Below are 18,150 nucleotides of genomic sequence, written 5' to 3'. Positions count from 1 at the left end.
GAGACAGGCCAGTACACCAGGAGACGTGGAGGAGGCCGTAGGAGGGCAACAACCCAGCAGCAGGACCGCTACCTCTGCCTTTGTGCAAGAAGGAACAGGAGGAGCACTGCCAGAGCCCTGCAAAATGACCTCCAGCAGGCCACAAATGTGCATGTGTCTGCACAAACGGTTAGAAACCGACTCCATGAGGATGGTATGAGGGCCCGACGTCCACAGATGGGGGTTGTGCTCACAGCCCAACACCGTGCAGGACGCTTGGCATTTGCCAGAGAACACCAGGATTGGCAAATTCGCCACTGGTGCCTTGTGCTCTTCACAGATGAAAGCAGGTTCACACTGAGCACATGTGACAGACGTGACAGAGTCTGGAGACGCCGTGGAGAGCGGTCTGCTGCCTGGAACATCCTTCAGCATGACCGGTTTGGCAGTGGGTCAGTAATGGTGTGGGGTGGCATTTCTTTGGAGGGCCGCACAGCCCTCCATGTGCTCACCAGAGGTAGCCTGACTGCCATTAGGTACCGAGATGAGATCCTCAGACCCCTTGTGAGACCATATGCTGGTGCGGTTGGCCCTGGGTTCCTCCTAATGCAGGACAATGCTAGACCTCATGTGGCTGGAGTGTGTCAGCAGTTCCTGCAAGATGAAGGCATTGAAGCTATGGACTGGCCAGCCCGTTCCCCAGACCTGAATCCGATTGAGCACATCTGGGACATCATGTCTCGCTCCATCCACCAACGTCATGCTGCACCACAGACTGTCCAGGAGTTGGCGGATGCTTTAGTCCAGGTCTGGGAGGAGATCCCTCAGGAGACCATCCGCCACCTCATCAGGAGCATGCCCAGGCGTTGTAGGGAGGTCATACAGGCACGTGGAGGCCACACACAATACTGAGCCTCATTTTGACTTGTTTTAAGGACATTACATTAAAGTTGGATCAGCGTGTAGTGTTATTTCACTTTAATTTTGTGTGTGGCTCCAAATCCAGGCCTCCATTGGTTAATACATTTGATTTCCATTGATGATTTTTGTTTGATTTTGTACAGAACAAAGTATTCAATGAGAATATTTCTTTCATTCAGATCTAGGATGTGTTATTTGAGGGTTCCCTTTATTTTTTTGAGCAGTGTATATTTGATCTAGTTTCTAGTGAAAACATCTTAGTTCACTTGAAATAAAACAAAACTAAATTATAAGAACATTTTCAACAAGATATACAAGTTTGTTTTAAGTGAATAATTCTTAAATATTGATAGAAAAGTTCTAGTTCCACTGGTAGAATGTTCTAACTAAAACTGACTAACTGCACCACTAGTGCAGTTAGTTAGTTTTAGTTAGTTAGTGCACTAACTAACTGCAAGTGTAACCAAGCACTTGGCCTGTGTTGGTTGCAGGCCAAGCACAGCCTGTAACCTGGAAACCCAGTTCTAGTTTCACTGGCAGATTATTTCACTTACAAAACATACGAGTTTGTTTTAATAATAATCCCTTAATATTTATGAAAAAGTAACTCCATTAGCAGATTATTTTGTTTTCCCCACGTTATCTGTGAAAACAATCTGCCAACAAAACAAACTTTTTATCAATATTATGAAATACTATTGATAATTTAGAACAAGCTCGTTCATCTTGCTGAAATGTTAGATGTACATTTGTTTTGTCTTATTTCTCATTTTATGCTTTTTTTTTTTTTCACTGTTCAAATAGCGATGAAATATTTTATGAGCCAAAACAAAATCTTGACACTTTACCTTTCTGTACCAGTTTAGTCGTTCATGTTTTTGGAGTACCTTGGCAACGATGATTTTTGTATAAAAATACAAGAATCACTTATTACCCAATGAATGTGTTCATAATCACAATACAATACTGCTTGAATTCTGCACCTCAAAATTCATCAAAGTATGAAAAAACTGAAACTACTACTATAAATAATAAAACTAAAACTAAGCAATATTTAACTAATAAAAACTAGCAAACACGCTGTGAAAAGCTAATTAAAAACTAACTGAATTAGACAATAAAGTCATAATGAAGTGAAACTGACCTATAATGATAAAACCAGAACAACTCACCAGTTTCCTCTTCAGCAGCGGCGTTCCCTCTGGAGTTGGAGGCTCCTCTGTTGTCGTTTCTCCAAAATCTCCGAGACCTCCCGGTTTGTCATACCCAGGCAGACGCCCACCTTCCCCTTCCTCGCCATCCTCTTCTTCTTCGTCTCCTCCAGCCGTGTCCAAGTGGTCCGTACCCCCGTCCGCTTCCTGGACCTCTCTAGCTCCGGGTTCAGGTGGCAGGTCTCCATGCACCTCGTCCTGGGTTGGATCCGGCATGCTGGCTAAGATCTCTGTGACCGTCATCTTCTTGGCTCCCTCCACCAGGCCGCCACCAAACAGAGCCTTCCAGATGAGCGTGAAGAAGCCCTTGCACACGTTGTAGACGAAGATGAGGATTCCCATCAGAACCGTGTAGACGAACGTCACCAGTCCGATCACCATCTCCTTCACCGTCATCCTCCGGAGTTTGCGGTACTTGCGCCGCAGGTTACGGAAGGTGAACATGCCGAAGAAGTTCATGACGCTCTTGAGGAATTCAGCAAAGGCCGACGCCGACTCCGGAATGGCGGCCTCGCCGTTGCCTTCCTCGCCCTCTCCAGACTCCGCCTCCTCTCCGCCGCCCTCCTCCTCCTCGTCGTCTTTCTCTTCCTCGCCGCCCTCCTCGGGCTCAGAAATGGACGCTGCGATGTTCATCTCAAAGATGGTGTCCTCGCAGAAGTTGACGAACATCTCCATCTTCTCGCTCTCGCAGCCCTCGTTGACGACGTCGAAGATGAACTGCCGCTTCGACTCCCTGACCTGCGGCATTTCCCACTGGTTCCTGTTGGCCTCGCTGATCTCAAAGTAAATGCGCTCAATCTTCCGGCTGGCCCCCATGATCTCGATGCGGCCGAGGAAAGGCCGGAAGTAGTTGAGCACGCTCTCCGCCTGCTCCAGGAAGTTCTGGAGGCGTGTGTCGTGGGGCACGTGCTCAGACAGGTTGGTCAGCAGGACAGCGATGTTAAACCCGATGTCTTTAGCCGGTTCCTGGAAGCGATCTGCGAATTCCTCAAAGTTGATCATTTCGTTCTCGTCGGCCTCAGAGCAGGAGAGCAGGAACTGGATTTCTGATGGGGAGTACTGCTTCTGACTGTCCATGGCCTTGGAGAAATCCTTCTTGGAGATGAGTCCGCGCGGATCCGTCACATAGTCCCGGAAGGCGTCGGACGCCACGATGTCTTTGAGCTTGAGGAACATGTCGAAGAACTTGAGGATCATCTCCACGTTGCTGGAGGACTCCACCAACATGTCAACCATTTGCCTGGCAATGGTGCCGTTCACAACATTACCTAAAAGTAGCAAAGTGTGGGAAAATATTAGGACATTTCAGCCAAAACAGAAAGAAAATCTGCAGCTAGAGACAACCAACCTTCAAGTAGAGACAGCAGCATGACCACCATGTCCTTCTGCAGATCCAACAGCTCCTTCAACAGGCCAATTTGACTCGAATCCTGCAAGATAAACGCACTGCAGATTTTACATTCAACTACGTTTTACGGCTTAACTGAAAGATACGGGTCCTTCCAGTGGTGGGCACTGCTAGCTAAAATGTTAGCTGCGCTAACCCTAAAGCACTAATCATAAACATTAGCTACACCAACACGGTATGTAGTGGAAGATACCAAATACGTTTTTAATCTTGAGTAATTTTTTGGAGGCTACTTTTTATTTTTACTTAAAAATATGATGAAGTATTGACACAATTAGTTGAGTACAATTTTTCAGTACTCTGCCCACCTGTGGTTGTTACACACACTCCCATTCTTTCACCAAAGTTTGTAGGAACCTTTATCTGCCCTGGAAAGTCTGCAGCCAATTTAATTGTGGCGTTATAATGAGTTACATGCTCTATAACGCCCTTAGGTACTGTATTTGTTTTGATATCTAGTTTTATTTTATTCATGTATGTTTGTGCTAAATGTTTTCAAAGCTAGCAAAAAATAAATAAATAAAAAATTAGCTCTGCTACTAGCATATTAGCTGAAGTTTCCCTGCCATCGCATAGATAGATGGGGGAAGCTAAGTGCGCTAAACATTTTTAACGTTAGCAAAAAATTAGCTCCACTTTTAGCGTGTTAGCATATTAGCGGAAGTTCATATGAACCACACTGAAGTTTTTGGTTGTAGCTCCCATTTAAGTATGTATTTATTTGAATCAAAATACTTACAAAAGCTCAAACATAGATGATGAGACACGTTCAGGTTCTCCTCCAAATAATCTGTTTATATAACTTTTAAACATTTTAAAAGTTAGCAAAACAAAAATTTGCTCCTCTATTAGTAGATTAGCGAAAGTGTGCCCACCACTGGGTGCTTCTTTTGAGAGAAAGAGAATTTGTCCAAATTCTCTTTTAAATAGAATTTGTATAAATATAAATCACTACCTCAGAGTGTGTTCTACTCCAAAAATGATCCTGGGTTTGCATTTATAGACAAAGAATATCCATGTTTAGCATCACAAATATTACAATTAAATTAAATGATGGGAAGAAGGACAAAAAAAATAAAATATTGCAATGCTGTTTGTGGAAAAAAGGGCTGCAGGATGGGAGAAATAAGCAACTGATCAGTGCATTACCAGAAAACGAGAGGAATAAATCAATGTTGCAGAACTGAATGCTGAACTGAAAACGATGGTAAAGCATGTTTTATCCTCGAAGAAGTGTGACAGAACTGGGAATGAAATGTTTGCTGGAATAACACAAAATCTTACGACATTTCGTTGTCCAGGATCAGGGTGCATCTAACAGGATTACACATATTATATCAGATTTAAACCATTTCACATCTTGATAAAGAACAGAGTTCACAGACTATTTAAGAATTGAAAATAAAAGCAGCAAAACAGAAATAAAAATGTAAATTTCTGAATGTTATCACTAGATGTCACCCTGTCAAAATAACACATTTTGCTGAACAATAAATTATGTCAGTAATTACTGCGATAAACAATAATAATATTGTTTTCAAGTGACACATTGAAAATGTTATAATAATGCAAGTTCGTCCTCTCAAGATAGTTTAGATATCCAAAATAAGGCACAACTAAAAACAATAAACAAAAATAAAAACACCACTTAAAACCAAAACCATAAATAAAACAGACTATCATGTCTCTGAACAACATTGCCCTTAGATATTATTAATCATCAGAATGGATGACTAATTTTAATTAATCATGCAAGTAATAGATCAATTGATTATTGTGAGAGTTATTAAATAACTTCCTGTATTTGGTTTTTCCTCACCTGTGCCAGTTTCATCATCATATGAGCAAAAACATGGAGGAAACCCACAACAGCGTCCCACAACCTGCTGTGGGCCAGAGACTGCTGGTTACCAGTGCAGGGGCCCTGAAACACACAAAACATCACACCGCATGTTTTTAAAATTAAATCTTTTCATCTTTCTGACCCAAATTATTCTATAGACACGTTGCAGGATGACGTCTTTCGACATCTCCCTGCTGGAGGGCAAAAAGCTGCTCGCTGACGACGATTAGCATTGGATTTAGCTGTTAAGTTGTCAACAAAACGAGCTAAAATCATAAATGTGTTTAGCGTGTCGTGCTGTTGCTGTTAACACCATGACAACTCAATAAGAAGGTCAGGAAAAAGGTTTCATTAAACCAAAAATAGCGAGGGAGAGGTAAGTGGGTTAGCTATGCTAGCTTGACTATGGCAATTTTAACATGTAGATGCACTGCAGAATTATGTGTTTCGGTTAAGTAAAAACAAAAAAAAGGTAGAGCAAGTGTTTAAATCAGCTAATCATCCACTGCTGTGTTAGCTTAGCTAGTAGCTGTGGTAGCTAATCTGCCACACCGATCACTTATTAATAATTGCAAAATAAACAAACTGACTGAATGATATGAATGGTTTTGAGTTGTTGTTCTGTGTCATTTTTCTCTTTGCTGTGGTGAACTGCACTGAATTAATACTACATACATCTCCAGGTTTCATTTTGTTAATGAAATTCTTGATGGAAAGTAAAAGAATCGTATTTCCGCCCTCCAGCTTTGCGCAAATGCGCAAAAGTTTCAGATGTAAACAATAACACACAACATGCCTTCAACATTCAGAGCTAATTTAATCCACATTTAGGTTTGACTGCAGGAATAAAACTTAGCTTGATTGTTAGTTGTGCCTCACCTGGATGTACTCAGTCAAGCTGTTGAAGACTTGTTTAGCCACAGTCATGGCTTTGGAGAAATTCCTCTTTCCGGGCTCGTCGATGATGTCTTTCCCTGAGTAGTACCAGTAAAAATCGCTGATGGACTCCTGTACATGGAGATGATATAAAGTTATTATATTATTGTTATTTCTGCCTTACAATGCAAAAACACAAAGTCTTACACAAAAATCTACAGTAAATAAAAAAATTAAAACTTGATCCTCAGGGATCCAGAAAACTCGCTAAGCCCGGTGGTCAGGGCACCGAGGTGGTCCACCGGCGATCCACCGGCGGTCCACCGGCGATCCACCGGCGGTCCACCGTGTTTTTGTATTAAAAGATGTTAATAGGCAGGAAATGTAAAAATCTTACTGGGTGATTATATGTTACAGCAAGACATCGCCAGTGAAACGATATTTAAACCCACAACTTGTCTTAAAAACAACAAAACAAAAAACACAATTAAAATGAATATCAATTATTTTCACTTTTGTTTAATCCAAATTACGTCAGCAGCTCCATGAGGCCCCCAGAGCTTCAGGGGCCCATAAATGCAAATATTTTATCACAGATGAATAAATGTAACATTTATTTATTGAGATGATCAATGCTGCTAAATTTGATTTAATGGGTTCAGCATATATAAATGTTGCAATCTGGCTTTTAAAAAAAAGAGAAGCAATTATTTATTTATAATAATTTTCCTAAAAACATAAACAAGAAACGCTTAGCCTGGTGGTGGGGCTTGTAAAGTCTGGCGGGCTGCCAGGCCTATAATACACTGGGGGACCCTGATCCTGGTACTGATATTTTGCACTGATTAAAACAGTTTGATTTATTTTTACAGGTTTTAAAACCACTCTGAAAATATAAAATGAGTAACTGTACTTTATATATGTTTAATTATATCAAACATACTGTATATAAAAAGTGTTATTTACTACCTTTCAGTTTGGTCACTGATACACTGCAAAAACACAAAATCTTACTAGTATTTTTGTCTAGTTTCTGATATAAATATCTTAACTCGACTGACGTAAGACAAAATGAACTTATTGTGACCTGTAGTCGAAGCAGGTAGTCCACAGTGCAGATGATGACGTTGATGGTTGTTGTGCTACCTGTCTGAGTTCTCAGGTAGTTCTGAAAATCTGAGCACAACAGAACCAGAAATGGGATTTTGGTAAAAAATGTACCAATGATTTTATTAAGTGTAACTAATATGACGTCAGTTATATTTACCGTTATTGTGGCCTTCACACAGGAGCTGCAGGAAGCGGAAGAGGTCGCACGTAAACTCATCATCTGCCATCACTTTCTCATCTGAGGCAGAGTAAGAATACATAATTAAATATGTAAAATATCATAGGAGAAATGTTGTCCTATTGGAAAAAGGAGTGACTACAATTGTAGACAATATAAAATATTAAAAAGTTTTTAAAGTGGGTTATTTTCCTCTGATTGAATATGAAGTAGTGAAAATATATTTATTTTTTACACACTTTTACCAAGGATGCTAGTAAATATCACATCATAACATTTTGTTCCGATTAGCAAAAGCTAGTAAATTTTCACCAAGAACTCTGTACCAGTTAGTTTGTCAGACTTTTTTTTTTTTCCTTTTCTAAACTCATTTAGCAGGAAACGATGCAACAAAATTCAGGCATGGACCAGAACGAACATCACTTAAAAAACACTCAACAAGAACATAAAAAACAGATAAATGAGGACACCAACCCATTGAAGACCCGACAGGAAAACAGAACCATCAGAGGTTTAGACGGGTACAAACAGAACAGCACGCCGTCATGCAGGACAGATCTACTGCACTCAAATACAAATACAAGGATGCTCTGAAAACTCCTTTACTCTAGATAGAAATACGTAAAAAGCATCTTTTTGACTTAAAGCTGTCAAATTTAGCTGATAGCAAACCAACAGAAAGCTGAGTTTACAGAAATGCACAAACATCGCTAATTTATCTGCGACAAAACAGAAAACAGAACAAAAGGTGGAAGGATGATTTCAATACAGCAGCACAATTTTTTTTTTTACTGTTAGTTGACAATTCTTTCTGTATATTTTCTCCTTTTTGCTAATTTTGCTGACATTTTTGTAGATTTTTTCTCACTCATACGAGTTCCCTGTTATCATTCACACACTTGTCCAGATCAATAAAATATGAAGCCAAAAAAACAAACTTATTTATTGTTGGACAAAAGTTGGAATAGCAAAGCATGTGGAAAAAATAAAGTTTTTTGCCCAACTTTGAGAATGCCACATGTGGTGAAAAATCTGCACTGCAAAAACACAAAATCTTACCAAGTACTTTTTAGTTTCTAGTGGAAATATTTTAGTACAATTGAAATAAAACAAAATTATCTTACAAGTAACTTTTCAGCAAGATATAGGAGTTTGCTTTAAATCAGTAATCCCTTAGTATTGATGCCAGTTACTAGTTCCACTGGTAGATTATTTAATTTATAACATTTTCCCCATGTTGTAAGTTAAATTATCTGCCAAGAATTATTGACTACACCTTGCTAAAAATGTTAGTTGTCAGTTTTGTCTTATTTCAAATGTAATAAGATACTTTCACTAGAAACTAGACAAAAACTTGAGAAGATTTTGTGTTTTTGCTTCAACTGAACTGTAACTATTTTGCAAAGATAGTTACAAATAAAAATCAATGATTGTCACTTGGTCCATCACATAAAATCACATAAAATGTTAATCCGAGTCTCCTTAAAGAACATTAGAGGTGGTAATATTAGCTTTTTGATGCAAAATAAAGCTATAAATAGTAATCAAAGTGTTTTTATCAGCTGTTTATCAAACATGTTGATAAAATGACTTCTGAAGGTCTGGAGATCATGACTGACCAACTTTTCATGCACTTAACTTCCTTCAGATTGTTTTACCCTGAAAAGGGAGAAACTGATCATTTTTCCATTTTATCCAAAACGAATTAAATAATTTGGCCTGTTTGAAGTAGCATTTTTATTTATTTATTTTGTGCATTTCTAATAACTTTCTTGCTCTATTTCCCCCACAAGAGTTGAATGTAGGAAATATTACAGAGATAATTTCCTGATTTGATACAGCTGTTAGAATCTGCCTGATGGCGACATTTGGTTCAATTCCCACTGCTACTGCACTGCAAAAACACAAAATCTTACCAAGTATTTTTGTCCAGTTTTTAGCAGAAATAGCTTATTGCACTTGAAATAAGACAAAACTAACTTAGAAGCAACTTTGTTTTGAATATTGATTCAGTTCTAGATCCACTGGTAGATTATTTCAGTTATAACAAGACATTGTTCACATGTTATCAGTGAAATAATCTGCACATGGAACTAGAACTGGGTTGCTAGGTTACGGCCTAGGCATGGCTGGGGTTGCTAGGTAACCGTGGAATATTCTACCAGAGGAACTAGAACTTTTTCTTCAATATTAAGGAATTATTGACTTAAAACAAACTCCTATATCTTGCAGAAAAGCTACTTATAAGTTGGTTTAGTCTTATTTTAAATGTACTAAGATATTTGTTTTTGTACCAGAAACTAGACTGAAAATACTTTTTAAGGTTTTGTGTTTTTACAGTGTGCAATTCATTTCAGTTTTAAAAACAGGAGAGGAAGACTGAACTTCCTCCTGTGACTGAGATTACTGGAGTTACAGTAGATCAGAGATAAAACACTCAAGGATGAGGATTAAACTTTGCAATCACTGCAGGAAAACGGCAAAGATTAATTTCATTGATTCCTTGAGTGTGAAATGAAATGCATATTAATTTCACAGCAATTAAAAGACTAGTCATGTGATTAGGAGCCAAAAAGAGAGAGAAAGAGATGACAGGGAGGACAGGAAGGAGAGAGAGAAAGAAAATTTACGTCAGCGAAGTTTCATTTACCACGTTCTAGCTTCTTATCTGAGCGCAGAGAATTGGCGTGAAGGAAGGACATGAGAGGTAAAGGTTCGTAAAATGAACAAAATGGAGGGAGAGAAAAACAAACAGAGACGCAGTGAGTCCAGAAATCTCAGGACTGGCAGTGGATGATAAAAAAATAATAATTTATGAACATTAAAGTCAGTGGTGCACTGCAAAAACAAAATCTTACCAAGTATTTTTGATTTAATTTCCAGTGGAAATATCTTTGAAATTAACAAATAACTTTTCAGCAAGATTTTATTTACTTATTTGTTTTAAGTAAATAATTTGTCAATATTGACAAAAAGTACAGATTATTTCACTTGTAGGAAAAATGTCTTGTAATAAATGAAATAATCTGTAACTTTTTATCAATATTGAGGAATTGTTGACTGAAAACAAAAGCTATGTTGTGCTGAATAGTTAATTGTAAGTCAGTTTTGTCTGAGTGAAAATATAACACGGTATTTCCACCAGAACCTAGACCAAAAATACTTGGTTAGATTTTGTGTTTTTGCAGTGTAGCTCTTTTGGAAGCAGCCGTCCACAAAGAGACGCACATGTATGCACACAGATTACACAGCCGGGTCCAAAAATGTCCCAGCAGCATCACAATGCAATGAAAATAAGATGCACTACAAAAACCACAAATCTTTACAAGGATTATTTTTTATCTAGTTTCTAGTGTAAATATGTTAGTACACTGAAAATAAGAGAAAACTAACTTACAAGTAACTTTTCAGCAAGATGTACGAGTTTCTTTTAAGTGAATAATTCCTTAATATTGATGGAAAGGTTCTGGTTCCACTGGCAGGAAAATGTAGGCCTTTTTCATAAATACTAAGGAATTATTGAATTCTATATCTTGCTGAAAAGTTACTCTTAAGTTAGTTTAGTCTTTTTACAAGTGCACTAAGATATTTGCACTAGAAACTAGGTAAAGTTACTTGGTAAGATTTGGTGTTTTGCAGTGTGAATCAGTTTTTGTGGTAAAATAGGGAGGATACTCACTGCTTCCCTCCTCTGAAACCATCCCAAGTCCCTCCGCCTTGTTCTGCCTCTCAAACGCATTCAAGTCCAAAACGCTGTCAAGAACAAATTTATTAGCTAAACGACACAAAAAAACAGAACTATTCTAGTAATCAATTAATCTATTGATTATTCTGACAACTAAATGAAGAATCCACACAGACCTGCAGGTCTGCATCAGAGCCTGAACGCTCAGGAAGAATCCCACGTCCTTTTTGTCCTTCAGGTAGTCCAGCATTTTCTGCACAGCCACACAGAAACACGTTCATCTAATAAACAGCTAAATATCGAAACATTGGTCATTGTTTGAGCTTCAGGAAACATTTCCAGGTGGATTTACCTGCTGAACATCACTGTTGCCTCCGTTGAGGATGGAGATTCCCAGTTTGAGTGTGGAAGAAACCATGGCTCCGGGTTCGCCTGGAATAATCACAACAGACAGGCCAGTTTAATCCAGTTTAATCTGGTAAATATCTCTATTCTTCTTCCTTTTTAGAGTTTCTTGGTTGACTAGCAACAAGTACTAATGCTAAACACAAGTTACATTTATGCTATTGTGCTAATAGCAGAACTAATTATTAATTTACCAATTTTTGCTAACTTTCATAATATTTAGCACTTATCTTCCCCTAAATTAATTTTCTGGATAAATTATGAAGCGTTAATTTAATGGTTGATTAGTGAAGTTCAATATCTGAGCTGATGTTTTTAAAAATAATAAAATGAACTTTTCTGGCACAAAAAGTGCTTTTGACCAAACTAAAAAAGAAAATGTATTTGTTTCAGTCACTTCCATGCAAACAGGTGTGATTTTTTTTTTTTTTTAACAAATAAAAATCAGAAAAAGTGATTGCCACTTGGTCCATCACATAAAATCATCAGGTCTGAAACATCAATAATCACTTTGGCTTCTGCAAACATTTATGAAAGAACAGGAGTCAGAAAATATGTGAAACAAGCAGAGATGGGCAGAGTACCCGAAACTTAGTAAGAGAAGCACAACATATTTTTACTTAAGGTAAAAAGTATCCATCCAAGAAGTTACTCAAGAGTAAAAAAAAGTATTTGGTAAAAGTACTGAGCAACTGATCAAATTATTAACCATTTCATATTTAAAAATTACATCAGCAGACAGACCAAAATATAAAGTGAAGTGGACAGTTTGGTATTTTAAGGACCAAAATGACAATAATTCTTATAATAATACAAAATTACAAAATCAAAGAACAGAAAATGTTTCCAATTTAGTTTCTTTCAATAAAAAACTTATGAAACTCTAACAGAAACTGCAGGTGTGTCTCTGTCTGGTGAATCTCTGGTTAAAACATGTTTGTTTTTCTCACAGTGGGTAGAAAATCCACAAACTTTACTAAAGTAAAAGTAAAATAAAAGTTAATTTTTTCAAAAAAAGTAACTGAAGTGAATGTAACTGAGTAAATGTAGCTAGTTGCTAGCAGAGTGTGGTAGCAGCACTGACCTTTGCAGGCGCTGATCATCTGCAGCACCATCTCTGCAGCGCCGCGGTTGTGCAGACGGGACTGCTGGTACAGAAGCCTCTGCTTCTCCATCTCCTTTTCCTGTAGAACAAAAAGAGAAGAAGAGGAGCTGAAACCCCGCCAACTGGATCTGCACTGCCCCCCACACTCACACACACACACACACACACACACACACACACCCACACACACACACACACACACACACCTTCACACTCTGATTCGCTTTATGAAGGCCTTCCTGCTAAAACTACATCCAATAAACTACATCTAATTTTGCATCTAATTTACGAACAAATGTAAATAAATCACTTAAATTTCACTTAAGTTAACAAGTTAGTGCTTAAGCCTTGATAAGATTTATCTTTCCTAGCAACAAACTAAAAATATAATATTAGTAAATTGTTAAATCAATTTTCACTTTAGAGAATGAGAAACATTTGATTAAATATTTTATATTTTAGATATGCATATTGATTTGGATGCTAAAGGTTTGTTGTATTTAATATTTGAACAGTAACTAACATCCAAATTTTTATGTAGATAAACTTTCTAAATTGTATGACAGAATATTAAAGGCCTAGCTAAGAAAAACAAATAAATAAAAATAATAAAATTACGAGTAAGTCATAAATTGTTGTAGAATTACAAAAGTAAAATTGTACAAGAATAAAGTTGAAGTAATTTGAAAATAAAGTCAAAATAATTTGAAAATAAAGTCATAATGTTACCAGAATAAAACCATAGCAATACTAGAATGTCGTAATATTACTAGAATAAAATTGTTTCATGAAAATAAAGTCGAAACAATACAAGAATAAAGTTATAATAAGTTATAATATTAACAGAAATAAGAGGTAACATTACAATAAAACTGTAGTAACAATACAATAAAGTCCTACAAGAGATAAGTCATAATATTGCCAGAAAAAGCTGTAATATTATTAAAATAAAATAATAGTTGTACAATAATAAAGTTGCAAGATAATGAAGTTGTGTTAATATGAAAATAAATCAGAATATTGCCAGAATAAAGTTGTAGTAAACGCATCAAAATCAGATTATTATAAGTATTTCCCTTTATTCTAGTAAGTTTATTTGTAAATTTTTTCTAACTGCGGCCTGATACTCGGCCATAAAACTGATCCTATAAGGTTCTTGCTTTATGCTTCTGTGCAATGGAGACACTTTGGTGTAAAAAACGAAATATTTTGCCTAAAACTAATTATTTTGCCTAAAACTAAATATTTTGCCTAAAAAAGTCCAAGAGAAGTTGGACAGCTCAACCTCTCTTGGTTGAGCTGCATGTTAATTTTCCCATTGGTTAAATCGGCAGAGCGCTCGGCGTTACCACCTGCAGTCGCCATAAAAAATAATCACACTGTCAATTATCAATAATGACACACACCTCCACTCTCACACAGTGTGTATTAGTCATGGAGGCAGTTATTATTTCAACTGTTGACAACCACCAGAGGTGCAAACACTCGACGGCAGCCGACACTTTGCCCCAGAGCATAACACACACGACACACACACACACACACACCCACACACACACACACACACTCTTCCACTTCATGCAACCTCTGCTTCCATCAGAACGGTGGACGGTTTTCTGCCTGAACGTGCTTCAGTGACTTCATCCTCAATCTGTTCTTTATTGGTAAATTATTAGAAACTTTAGAGCTTAAAGAACTGAAAACATTTTTATTAGACAAACAGCAACACACTGCCAACACTGCCGAGTATTTCTGGACAAGTTTCCAGTGCAAATATCTTATTACACTTGAAATAAGACAAACTAGCAAGTAAGATATACAAGCTTATTTTAACTCAGTATTTTTTGCATATTGACAAGAAGTTCTAATCCCACTTGCAGATTATTTCACTTATAAAATGGGAAAATGTCACAAGTGAAATATTTTTCCAGTGGAGAAGATTATTTCAAAAGTTCTTATTAAGCTAGAACTTTTTTGAAATTAATATTATGCAATTATTTATTATAATAATATTGGGTTTCTTCAAACAGGTTGGGATAGATTTTGCTATGTATTGCAAATTTTTGCTCAGGTCCCTCTTGAAAATGAGATCTAGATCTCAACGGGGTTTACCTGATTAAATAAAGGAATATATATATATACATTTATGGCCTATACAAAATCCCCATTACTTTCTTTTTTGCACAAAATCATTTCTAAATAATGAGATTTGAATCTGCTAAATTCTGCCTATTATTAGCTGTTTTAGGGAATCCTGTCACTTTAAATCCAAATAAGCTGCTGTTGGCCACACCCCAAACTGAACGTGTACACTCACGTGAAAATGGCTGCAAACAGATGCGTACGTCTTTGAAAAGCAGAAGTGGAGCCTTCTGCGCAACTAGTAAGAATGCAGCAAGCGGTTTCTGAACAGTAAGTCAACAACAGCAGCCATTGTACAGCAGTAAAACTAGCTGACCAAATGTGATGGAGCTCAGCTTGGGTTGCTAGGTAATGGGCAGTGCCTGCTGATTTGTAGGATGGGGTATTCAAATTTTGAAAATTAAGTCGTTCAAGAATAAACTCGAAATATTATGAGAATAAAGGAAAATATTATAACTGAGTTGAATCTCTAGACCCTGAAAGATTCGTACCTCCAGCTTCTGGATGATAATCAACAACAAAACACTTGTCTGTTTCCAGCAGCCATTGTACAGAGCATACAGCGGTAAAACCAGCTGACCAAACATTCTGGAACTCTGCTGGGGTTGCTAGGTAACGAGCGGAACTCTGCTGGAGTTGCTAGGTAACGAGCTGCCTCAGTGCAGGGGGCTCTTTGTTTTTTCCAGAGCTGAATACGTTGCATTCCTGAGGTTCCTGAAACAGCTCATTTTGAAGACAGCAAAAAATATTAACTTACAGCCACAAAGTGTCTGGATGGTGTTTATTTTAGGAGCAGTATAGACTTAAATTGAAGCACAAAAATGAGCAAAATCTGAATTGTATGTGTTACGCCCCCCCTCCCTCCTTGAAACAAGCTCCTATATATCGTTGGAAAGTTATGTGTAATTTGGATTTGTCTTATTTCAAGTGAACTAAGATATCTGAACAAGAAAGTAGACAAAAATACTTGGTGGGACTTTGTGTTTCTGCAGTGATGGAATCGGGTATTAAACTGTAATCTGCCTCTCTGGTCCAGGAACCATCCTGTTGACAAAAGAGGTTAGCCAGCCTCACCCTCTGCATACCATGCATATGAAACCCCTCCCAAAGCACACAGAACTACATCTACCCCGTCCCTCTACCCCGCCCTCAAAAGTCTGACATGAATGAAAACGCTGTGGATTTCCTCTGGTTACAGAGCTCCTGTTTCCTTATTTATCTTTTATTGTGAAAGGTTAAAGTGCATGTCTGGATGTAGTTTGAAATGTGAGCTTGGGCTTGGACTGTGCAGGCTTTTACTGTAGTCCTTGGTGTGCACAGAGAGGGAGACCTGTTACCTGTCCAGTTCAAACTAAAGACAAGTCTGTGTTAGTCATCAGTGGTTAGGACTCAAAGTGGAGCTTCAGGACGATAAGGGCTGAAAACACCTGGATTAGTAGGTGAGAGTTAAGCTACGTTCACCCTGCAGGATTTAACCATCAAATCCGATTTTCTGTAAAATCCCATTTTTATTTTTTTTTGCGTCATTCGCTTTTCCAAATACAGCTCTGGAAAAAATTAAGGGACCATTTAAAATAATCAGTTTCTCTGATTTTACTATTTATAAATATAAGAGTAAAATGAATATTGTTCTTTTATTCTATGAACTCCTGACAACATGTCTCCAAAATTCAAAACAAAAATTTAGTATTAATTTGCATAAAATGAGAAATTATCAAAATGACAAAAAGGATGCAGCGCTTTCAGACCTCAGATAATGCGAAGAAAACAAGTTCATATTCATTTACAAACAACAAAACTAACATTTTAACTCCAGAAGAGTTCAGAAATCAGTATTTGGTGGAATAACCAGGTTTTCAATGGGCTCTTTGTTTTTTCCAGAGCTGTATATACTCACATTCTCTACTTAAGCAAAAGTAAAGATACTTGTATAAAAAAATACTCTAGTAAAAGTACAGTTTGAACTGTTTTACTCAAGTACAAGTTCAATTTTCACCTTGAAGAATACAAGATGACTTCCAGTAAACCTAAAATACTTAAAGTTCTAATCATATAAAACATATTATTGTAAATTATAAACCACAAAATGAAAACCAAATCTCAATCAAGATCATTTAGATTGCACAAACGCAGCAGATTCGTCACTATTCATTCTTTGAGTCAAAATCATAAAAAGATTTTTTAAAATAAAGCTACAAATGGTTAATATTTCCATCCATGTTGTTTTGCTCATAGTGTCTTCTTCTTCTGCTTTGCTTTGGTTGCATCCAGCTGAACGGTGAAGTACCAACACTGTAACACTCTTTTTGCGGTCAGTGTATTTTTTTTCCATTATTATCAATTTCATCATGGAAGTAACAAGGCATATGTGGAAATATAAGGAGAAGAAAGTACAAATATTTCTCTTAAAATGTAGGGAGTAAAAGTAAAAACTCCTCAGAAAGATAAATGCTCCAGTACAGATACCTGAAAAATCTAATTAGTAACAAAGTACTTTTATTTTATTTTTTTACTTTACTACTCTGCCAAAATGGGACCAGTATGTGTTCTCCAGTGTGAACTGCAAACGACTGAAAGTGACCTGCATGCGCAGCAGAGGGCGCAATAACGTCACACAGAGAGCGTGCAGAAGAAGAAGAAGAGCTCAGTGTTTATGGAAGTAAACATGGATACTAAACGGTTGAGCATAGTTTACAATTTTAAACTTGTTGTCTGACCAGAGCAGCACATTAACAACTTAATCCTCCTTACGGTCCGCCATGGCGGTTGTTTTTCTTCCTGTTTGTGCGCATCAGGACGCAGATACTTGTCGAGTATCAATGACGTTCAGATCCAGGTCACATTTAGGACCACATATCCAATCAAAAAATCAGAACTGTGTTGTTCATGAAAAGATCAGTTTCAGGCAAAAAACAAAAAAAATCGGATTTGTGTGACTTGAGGCTGAACGTAGCCTAAGACGTGTTAGCCAGGAAGAGGAGGTTCAAGTCAGGAAGTGACTTGCCGCAAATGCACAAAGTCAACACAATAATAAAACGGCTCATTTCACTGTTAATAATAAGTACTTGATTTCATAACTGATATGTTTTTACTCAACCGGGTTACGAAGGACAGCATTACATTTTCCCATCAGGTTCAGATGGAAACAGTAAAAGTTGTGTCTACTTAGCTTTTTTTTTATTTCAAAGATCCAGTGTCTTCTGAAACTCCCCTAAAATCTCCACAACTTTTAACTTTTGGTCTCCCAGCAAGCAGCTTATATGTGCAATTTGGAGGTGCGCGTGCTT

General features: G+C 37.4%; 1 protein-coding gene across 9 annotated transcripts in view; it reads right to left on the bottom strand.

Moving 5' to 3' along the window:
• The window catches only part of ryr1b (ryanodine receptor 1b (skeletal)), a 125,667-nt gene that overhangs the window by 10,661 nt on the left and 96,856 nt on the right, over window positions 1-18,150 (bottom strand). For 4 of the 9 annotated variants that reach the window (XM_028044534.1, XM_028044529.1, XM_028044531.1 and 1 more), the window contains 13 exons: window positions 12,701-12,800; window positions 11,564-11,643; window positions 11,388-11,464; window positions 11,206-11,279; window positions 10,177-10,194; window positions 7,506-7,586; window positions 7,326-7,414; window positions 6,242-6,370; window positions 5,339-5,443; window positions 4,804-4,833; window positions 4,475-4,504; window positions 3,460-3,541; window positions 2,073-3,379 (listed from right to left, as the gene is read on the bottom strand). In XM_028044534.1, the coding sequence (XP_027900335.1) occupies window positions 2,073-3,379; window positions 3,460-3,541; window positions 4,475-4,504; window positions 4,804-4,833; window positions 5,339-5,443; window positions 6,242-6,370; window positions 7,326-7,414; window positions 7,506-7,586; window positions 10,177-10,194; window positions 11,206-11,279; window positions 11,388-11,464; window positions 11,564-11,643; window positions 12,701-12,800 (2,202 nt within the window). The remainder of the gene's footprint in view (window positions 1-2,072; window positions 3,380-3,459; window positions 3,542-4,474; window positions 4,505-4,803; window positions 4,834-5,338; window positions 5,444-6,241; window positions 6,371-7,325; window positions 7,415-7,505; window positions 7,587-10,176; window positions 10,195-11,205; window positions 11,280-11,387; window positions 11,465-11,563; window positions 11,644-12,700; window positions 12,801-18,150) is intronic. The other 5 variants (XM_028044537.1, XM_028044532.1, XM_028044538.1 and 2 more) reach the window with 2 other exon arrangements.

Source organism: Xiphophorus couchianus, chromosome 18 (assembly GCF_001444195.1).
Source record: "Xiphophorus couchianus chromosome 18, X_couchianus-1.0, whole genome shotgun sequence".
NCBI lineage: Eukaryota > Metazoa > Chordata > Actinopteri > Cyprinodontiformes > Poeciliidae > Xiphophorus > Xiphophorus couchianus.
Note: the sequence above shows the minus strand (reverse complement) of the source record. Positions and strands in the feature narration are given on the sequence as shown.